The 9,615-nt window shown below is 29.3% G+C and overlaps 1 protein-coding gene across 6 annotated transcripts; it reads left to right on the forward strand.

The window, feature by feature from the left end:
- The first annotated feature begins 2,213 nt into the window (after positions 1–2,213).
- LOC136210963 (uncharacterized) lies at positions 2,214–8,355 on the forward strand. Of its 6 annotated transcripts, XM_066002441.1 has the most exons (7): positions 2,221–2,411; positions 3,123–3,222; positions 3,414–3,516; positions 3,606–3,786; positions 4,425–4,476; positions 5,569–5,643; positions 7,907–8,354. In XM_066002441.1, exons 2-4 carry the CDS (start codon positions 3,142–3,144, stop codon positions 3,779–3,781), a joined length of 360 nt encoding a protein of 119 aa, XP_065858513.1. In that variant the 5' UTR covers positions 2,221–2,411; positions 3,123–3,141; the 3' UTR covers positions 3,782–3,786; positions 4,425–4,476; positions 5,569–5,643; positions 7,907–8,354. The 6 variants fall into 6 exon arrangements, with proteins under 6 accessions (XP_065858517.1, XP_065858516.1, XP_065858515.1 ...); XM_066002445.1 differs by lacking the exon at positions 7,907–8,354 and having other exon boundaries at positions 2,214–2,411; positions 3,120–3,222; positions 3,447–3,516; positions 5,569–6,076; XM_066002444.1 differs by lacking the exon at positions 7,907–8,354 and having other exon boundaries at positions 2,215–2,411; positions 3,447–3,516; positions 5,569–6,076.
- Positions 8,356–9,615: the final 1,260 nt, after the last annotated feature.

Below are 9,615 nucleotides of genomic sequence, written 5' to 3' on the forward strand. Positions count from 1 at the left end.
TACAGATCTCTGTTTATAAATAGAACAAACCAACGCATTTGTTTTTTTTTTTTTTTATATACTTTACCCTTAGTTTGACGTTGGTCGTGACAATTAAAGATCCATTTTATCATTTAAAATCATATAATGGATTCACTTAATGTTTTTAATAAATGTAAATAAAAATTGAAATTTGATTTTTAATATAATTTTCTAAATCAATTTATTAAATTAAACAAGCTATGGACTCTGATGTGGATACCCTTACTCAGGCCCAACAACCTATGTGGGCCCATTGAAGTATGGGTACAAGAAAACATAAAAGCCCACAACAACATTAAGATAAAGAGAGGAAATTTTCATAAGATTGAAACCTTTTAATACGATAATATAATTTATAAAAATAATCCGCTTCACAATAACAACAACAACAAAGCCTTAGTCTCAAAATGATTCGGGATCGGCTAACATAAACCATCATATAAAACCGTGAAATCAAGTCATGGGCTAACGATACATATCATTTTTTATATCATTTATATCGTATATAATCATTTAAAATATATAATCACATAATACGATTATCACATGACAACTCGTTTTGACACCTTTATATTTCACTTAATTAATTATGAGAATCTAATGTCACGATGTACTATAATTTCGCTCCTACATGCAGCAATTACTGAGAAGTTATATATAAGATATAAAAGAGGGAGTCACTTCCCATACAGTAATAACCCACAACTCATATGATCAAAACAACTCTCCAACTTAAAGTGACTTGTCAGACTCAGGGTCGGCTGTAATGGGACTTTTATTTAACCGAGGTATAAAAACAGTCCATTTCAAAGAAATATTTTCTAACTAGTACTATAATAACAATAAATTTTCCAAAAAGCGCCAAATTGGTGTTTAACCCTCAATTTTAGCCTTATATGTTACCGAATATTTGAAAAGGCTGGTTTGACTGTTATTTAACTGTTTCATCATACATTTTAAGCATCAATTATGTCTAAAATATTTAATGTGTTACTAGCACAATTATATAAAAAAACCTTTTAAAATGCTAACAATTAAGTCTGTAATTTTATTCTCTCTTAAAAAAAAGTCTGCAAAGTATAAGTTAATCACAATTTTTTTTCCAAAGTGCGTAAATGGTTACTTTATTACTAATATAGTTACAAAAAATGACCGAAACTACTTCAGTTTATCGATAACCCTTTTTAGAAGGTCTGATGCATCAGTTAGATAACAGTCAACCAGTTTTTTCAAATTTTTGGTAACGGATGGATATTGTTTGGAAATGTTAGGGTTAAATTTACATCATTTCATACGTTAGAGCTAAATCTATACTTCTTAAAAAATGTTAGGGTCAAATTTGATCCTTATCCCATAAATATAAAGTGTTTAGTTAGGATTGATAAACAATTATTGACAGTGATATATCATGTAATCACTCATAGAGATACCTAGGGTACTATATAATTATCTATGGGTGCTCAATTGATATTTCTTAGGTATTTTATGGAAAATAAAAATAAAAATATTATACAATTTTTATGGAGTTTTTCAGTGGTGGCCAATCAAATCCCTATATCCGTCATTGACTGTTCATAGATATTTTGGAAGAAAAACGAGATAATATCTACCATGTCAATAACGAGAATAACAAACAATAATAACAATCACTAACCAACAAGCAAACCAAATAAATTCTTACTATAAACAATTGAATCAAACAAATCATTATTACAAAAAAAAGCCATTTAAAAAAATTGTTTCATTCATAGAAAAAATATTACATCTCGATATAAGTAATTGAAAAATTATAATGCATAAGCATATAAAAAAAGCTTGAATATATATACATCTTTGATATCATAGATCCTTAAAGAGCCATGATATACTGTGTTTCAAACTGTTTTGACACAACGGTAGGAAACAAACTCCCGCAATCGACTTAATAGTCTTTTTTTCCAGGATTGACTTCATAATCTACGATGAGCCACATATCTACAACCACCCATATGCAAAGCAAGTCAATGACTACTCATGTTAGGGGTGGCAATAGGGAGGGAATTATCCGGAAACTGCGGGTATTCGAACCGATGTGGAAGATGGAGCCTCCATATCTGTAATTTCAATTTTTTTTGAAATGTCATCAGCAAAACCACGTAGTTTTAGGTGTATATTAGGGTTTTTTAAAACTTGGAGAAATTACTTAATTGCCGTTAATTAAATATATAACCTTGCAGCAAAATATTTGGCCTCCACACCAACTTTTTCGCGATTTGCTCCTGTGTGCGAGAGGAGGAGAGGTTGCTGCCGGCGCCGTTCAACCTGCTGCTGCCGCCGCCGATCTTCGCCGCCGGTGAGGGGGATTCTGCTGCTGTCGCCGCCGGAAGTTGGGGAAGAGAGATAGAATAGAGGTAAGTTTTTAATGTAAGGTTTTGATTTTAGGGATTTTGATTTTAGGGTTTTTGATCAAATTGAATTGATAATGTGATAGTTGGGTCTCTGATTGAATTGATGATATTTAGGGGTTTTGATTTAATTGAATTGATAATCTGATAGTTTAGGGTTTTAATGAAATTGATAATATGTTAAATTGTAGGGGTTTTGATTAAATTTTGAATTGATAATGTGATGGGGTTTTAATTCAATTGATGATATTTAGGTGTTTTGATTAAATTGAATTGATAATATGTTAAATTTTATGGGGTTTTCATTAAATTGAGATGATAATGTAATGTTATAGGGTTTTAGGGATTTTGATTAAATTGAATTGGTGAATTAAATTGGATTGAATTGGTCAATTGAATTGAATTGGTGATATTTCGGGATTTTGATTAAATTGAATTGGTGAATTGAGTTGAATTAGCACATTCACTTTCAGAGCATCCTTTCTACATTTCATTGGATAAATTGGGTAAAACTTCAGTCAATACGGTTGCCAATTAAACCAATAATACAGGTTAAGTTCTCAAATTTAGATAGGTATTAAAGTGTATCAAAAATTGGTTCAGTCAGGTTAATGAGCTGTACGAACAGATGCTCGGCCTGAGTATGCGCTGTTATATATTTTTTTTCACAGGTTGGACATTATTTTTGACATTATTCCTTTTCATACTATATAGCAGCTTTGTAGTAGTTCCTTGAATGGATTCAAAACAAGAGCTTTTGGGAAATAACTGCATTGAAGACGTACGTTGGCTCTGTTCTTTATCTGAGTCTGAGCTTGTAAGTCGAATCTTTTCTTCATGTGTAGATAATGTAATTCTTTCAATTGAAAAGTCCATGAAAGAGTGTGATTCTACTGGATATTTGACTGTGTTGCTCGACGAATTAGTGCTTTCTAAGATCATAACAACTATTGAAACCATTTAGATAGTGGTTCTAAATGCTAATTACTGAAAGTTAATGTGTGTCAGGATATGCTAATTAGCTTGAAAATACTGGTACAGCGACGAGCAAAAGTAATTGGTCACGAGGAACTTGCCAAGAAGTTTAATTTGAAGGTTTTTAGAGCTCTAGGTATGTTCAATTAGTTCTTCTTTTAAAGCTTTAAGCATGACAGTTGGCATATACTCTTTTAACTGTTTTCCTTTTTGAACTTGTTGCAGCACTTGTATTGATGGAACATACGAAGGACAACATAAAAAAATCATCTCTCGCTCTTGACTTGGCAAAATCGGATGCTTTCATGGATGGTTGTGGCTTATTGCAATGTAAGCTTGCAGAAATCTTGAGCATAGAGGAACTGCTGACATGTATTGGCCTTGATGGGAAAAAGCGATAAAAAAGGTATCTATAGTCTCAATTAACTCTTTGGACAATCAATTTTTAGTGTTAGGTGATAAGTATAGTGCAAGAGTGTCTTGGAACATTGGCGCAGGCAGGCATCCTGAGCGATACAAGGCGCACTAAAAGAATAACAATGTATAAAACCATAAATAATAGGGTAAAGATATATAAAAAAAACATGTGGTTTCTCGGATTTGTAAGCTTTTAAACCACATACATGTGTTTGCAAATCGAGCAAACCACATGTATTTTTTTTCTACTCTACCTAAATAATAATATTTTAAATTCAATTGAATGTAATTACTAAGAGAGAGCTCTCCTGTGAAGTCAAAGAAAAGCGAGAACCTACTCGCGGCAGACATGCTATATCTTATCTTTCATACCAAATATAATAAAAGATAAAATTCTCAAATCAAATTGGAGTATTAAATATTAAATCCTGAAATCAATAGGTTATTTTAAACAAGTTTAGGGGCTAATGAGATACCATGTAAGTTCAGAAGGGAAAACGGGGCGGGGTGGGGTGGGGCGGGGATTGCATTAACCAATAGGGTTGTAAGTTACTGCTGTCTGTTACTACCCCGGTGTAACTTCTATTCACCGATACTAACTCTGGACAAAACTTTGTAATTTTTCAGGTGGGAATAGTTGGCACCGTGTCTGGGAACTGCCTTTTCTATGATATAATAGGTACGCATTTCGGTGATTCTTGGTCTAGTTCGAGTAGATCTATATTGCCAAACTAGTTGATTTACGTATATTGGTGTTCTATTGGTGGCTATTGGATGACAATGTAAGCTTGTGGTAGTTTATTTCATGCATTGAATGATTGTGCTTAATTTCTTCATCCTTAAACACTTAGGTCCCGTTTGGTACGCCGTGAAGAGCGTCATAATGGAATGCCCATTACGATAGAGGCTCATTACTATGTTTGGATGGATCATATTGTTTTTGTCGTAATGGAATCACAAATACATCACTCAAGTTTTCTTTACAAATTTGTGTAATGAGCATTACATAAATAATAGTCATGAATCCTCATTACGATAACCCTTGCATTTTTATTATTAATACTTATTATGCACAATTCTTATTAAATGATAAAACATAAAACTAGAAAAACATAAAAAAACGAAAAAAATGTAAAAACTCGAAAATACGAAAATACGAAAAACGTGACGAAATATTGACCGTCACGATTTTTTTTTTTGTTTTTCGTCTTTTTAATTGCATTTTTTTTTCATGTTTTTCGATGATTTTAATTGTATAAATAAAATTTTATGATTACATTTTAACTAAGCAAATATAAGTATTGTAACGGTAATTAAGTTTCATCATTTTTTTAGTTTGTCCACCAAACATGGTAATGGAATCACTATTCCATTACATTACAAGGGTGATTACATTACAAGTTTGATTACATTACGTTGCATTACGTCATACCAAACGGACCCGTGAATTAGTGATCCTATGATGCTTGGTAAGCCGGTTTTACCAATTGAGCACTTTGGAGAACTTGCTGATTTTTATTTGCTGAAACTCCCTTTGTTGGAAAAGGGAAGCTGAAGAGTTCTTTTGGCTGCCTGGTTATTTGTTTCCTGTCTCTGAAATTTTACTCCCAGCTTGTTCCTTCTTCGTGGACTTGACCCGTAAATGACTAGAGAACACCTGATATGAAACATTTTTTTGTGTGATGAAGGCCTGATATCTGTTTTCGGTTACTTGATGTTGTTGGCTTAGAAAGCTTCCTGACTGAACTACGTTCTTACTTCTGTCGTGCAGATAATCGTTTGCAACTGAATGCTCAAATATCCTTACAGGGGAAAAGGAAGTTATCAGGCAGGAGAATTACAGGAAGTAAGAACATAGTTCAGTCAAATACATGGTTTCATGTTTTCATAGATTAAGAATTCTAAAATTCTGGAATTTAAAAAGTTATGAAATTTGGAAATTTTGGAACTGGAATTTCAAAAATTATGAGATTTCAGAAATTATGGAATTTTGGAAATTTTGAAAGTTCGAAAGTTCTGGAATTCTGAAATTCCAAAAAATATCGAATTTCAAAAAATTTGTAATTTCAAAAATTTGAAATTTTTGACTTTTTTGACTGATCAAACTACTGACGTAGCGCATTGACCGATCATTTTTATTTGTTGTACACCATATTAAAAGGTTATTTATAAGGTCATACATATTAGTGAGATAAAATTAAAGTTGTAGACGAAAGTGTGAAATTGTGCAAAGGTTGTACACCATTGATGAAATTTATAGGCCATTTGAACCTTTATTCGTTTTTTTTTTCAAACAAATTTCACATATGGTTTTTATCGTTAGCAAAAATTGAGGACTTTTTTAGTATACGATGAGATATTAGTGTTAAAAATTAAATTTTTAAAATTTTTTTATTTAGAATTTGTTATTTTCTTTCTCCTCTAGGGGTGGTATTGTTAAACCGAAGTGTTTCACATCAGAGTCGGCTCCAGGTCTTTATAGGACTAAAGGAAATTATTGAATTAGGTCTTTTAAAAATTATACACTTAAAATAAAGTTTTAAAATTCTTTTTTATATATTAATTATTCTTTTAGCTTTCTTCGATGCAAATTTTTTAATTAAATTTTCATAGTTAATTTATTCTAATTAGGGCGTTATAAAATATATCTCACCCACCAATCCAACCTAATTTAATATATTCTATATTTATCTAATTTATTTGTTTGGTTGGGTTTGATTCAAAAATAGGAAAATTTATATAGAAATTCACTTTTGAAAAACTATGTCAAATCATAATTTTAAATTATATCAAACTAATAAAATCATTATTTTTAAAGATTAAAATTTATAAATTATGAGTTTAGAATATATTGTCAAGAGTTTGAGATTTATAAATTAAAATTAAAATTTTTTAAATTAGATGTAAAAATATATTTTATTTGGTATATATATAGAGAAAAGTGACATATTTATGGATATGATTTAGTTGAAATATTGTTATCAATTATGATATTCATGTAAAAATCCTAAAAAATATTTAATGAAATTTGAATTATTTATCCATTAAATCAGAATTATTTTATTGATTTTATTCTTTTTATATTTGAATATTAGTAGATTTTTCAACTCATTATATATATATATATGTGAGGATGTGAAGATGTGGCGATAATCCAATAAATAAATTTCGTCAAAACATACATTTATTTAATAGTTAATAAATATATATTTGTATTTTTCATATAAAACATTTAAAACAAAAAATTAAATTATATATCCTAAAAAAAACTTAAGTTCTGGAATTCTGAAATTTCAAAAAATCTGGAATTTGATTTTTTTTTAATTTCAAAAATTTTGTAATTTAAAAATTATGGAATTTCAAAAATTTTGAAATTTTTGACTTTTTTGATTGATCAAATTGTTGACGTGGTGCGTTGACCAATCATTTTTATCTGTTTTACACTATATTAAGAGGTTACTTATAAGGTCTATATATTAGTGAGACAAAATGAAAATTGTAGACGAAAGTGTGAAATTGTGCAAAAGTTATACACCATTGATGAAATTTACCCAACCAATTTGAGGGCCATTTGAACCTTTATTCATTTTTTTTTCAAACAAATTTCACATATGGTTTTTATCGTTAGGAAAAATTGAGAATTTTTTTTCTGTTTGTAATTAAAATTGAGAACTTTTTTTAATATACGACGAGATATTATTTTTAAAAATTAAATTTTTTTAATTTTTTAATTTTTTTATTTAGAATTTGTTATTTTCTTTCTCCTCTAGGGGTGGTATTGTTAAACCGGAGTGAGTCACATCAGAGCCGGCCCTAGGTCTTTAGAGACCTCAAGGAAATTATTGAATTAGGTCTTTTAAGAATTGGTTGGTTATAACCATTTTGTTGAAAGTAAAACTATTGAATTTTACATTTGATTTCGATAAAATTATCCTTGTATATTAAAGTCTCGTTAAAATATTATCGTGATATAAAAAACAATTCACAATTGAATGTATACCAATTAAACGTTTAACATAACGAAAGCGTGCCAAAAACATGTTAACCATGTTAAAAAGCATATTATTGTTTGATGTGGTTAACATATTTATCTTTTGTGCTACGTCCAGGGCGTATACAGGGAGCTTGGGGCCTAGACCTTTCCGGCTGTTTGAACCACCGTGATCATGAGGGAGTTCGGCCCTATGTTTCTAAGAGTATTGATGGGGTGCTAATTAAATTTGGTCCAGCCTGGTGCGCTTCCCTAAATCCAAATTTCTAATTTTTTTAGTCTATTAGGCGTCTCTAAATTTAAATTTCTAGTTTCGTTCGGTCTATTAGGCCCCTCCTTAAATCCAAATTTCTAATTTTTTTTAGGAAAATTTACATTGAATTTTTTTTTTTTTAAACTTATCTACAATTATATCAAATTATAATTTTAAGTTATGTCAAACTAGTAAAATCATTATTTTTAATATATTTTAAGAGTTTAGAATTTATAAATTAGGAATTTATGATATATAGTCTAGAGTTTAGGATTTATGAAATGGGTTTGAAATTTTTAAATTAAGATGTAAAAGTGTATTTTATTTATTATATATAAAGAATAATGATATATTGAGAATTAAGTGTGATAATATGATATAATTGTAATTTTGTAACTGATTGTGATATTCATGTAAAAAACCCATTTTTTTTAACATGTTAAACCCTCTAAATTCAAATTTCTACATTTTTTTAGCATGTTAGGTCATCTGTAAATCCATTTTTTTTAGAAGTTTTATATTGTTAGCTAAAAAATTGGTTCTTGACTAGTTAGATTATAACACGTATATATACAAAAAAATTTAAACAAGTTCGATTTAGCAATTTTTTTTTACACATGCATATATAAAATCGGCCCTCCAACCAATCAATCATATATTCACCACTGATTACGTTCAATATTTCAATGAGCTTTTATATTGGCCAAAATAATTTTTTTAAAGTAAATTTGAAGTTCAATTATTTGAATGAAATAAAAAGTTTAATAAAATATTTAAAAGACTGTCGGACATTTATCTGATAAATCAAGGTAATTAAATCTAATGGTGATTTTAATCTCCACCATAGGATTTTAATAAGCTTAAATCTAATGGTGATTGACCAAATTCATTTGATCAGTCACTGACTATGTGAAAATTATTGGTCTTATCAAATTAGTTATTATTTCAAAAAAATGCATTATTTATTTCTACTAAGGTTTTTATAGTTTTCGTATAGAGTTACATTACACATATCAAAAATTATATTTAAACTGTAAAAAATTCAAACTTTCTATGTTAACTAAGTTTTATATTCAAAGCCGATTTTTCAGTAGTTGAGGGTTTAATATGACTAAAAATAAAATATCAGAAACTTAATGTCTCTAAATAAAATATTAAGAGTTTAATGAATCAAAAAATAAAAGACCAAAACCTTCTAATGCTTTTATCTTTCTCTAAATGGAGAAGATAATTTATTAAAATTAAGTTATGGACTCTGATGTGGATAGCCTTAGTAAGGCCCAACAATCTATGGGCCCATTAAAATATGAGTACAAGAAAACATAAAAGCCCATAACAAGAACCTATAGGCCCATTAAAGTATGAGACTATCCTCACATAAGGTTAAGGTTCATTAGTACACTATCTCTCTACTTTCTCTTTCTTCGCCTACTTCACTTAAATTTTACTCGAGCTATTAATTTCTGACACGATAATAAAATCCATACAATAATTCACTTGGCACGATCAAGTTGACATTCAATTATCATTTTTATATTATATATAACAACGTAGAAGCTATGAATCACATAACA

The sequence above is a fragment of the Euphorbia lathyris genome, chromosome 1, assembly GCF_963576675.1.
Source record: "Euphorbia lathyris chromosome 1, ddEupLath1.1, whole genome shotgun sequence".
Classification (NCBI taxonomy): Eukaryota; Viridiplantae; Streptophyta; class Magnoliopsida; order Malpighiales; family Euphorbiaceae; genus Euphorbia; species Euphorbia lathyris.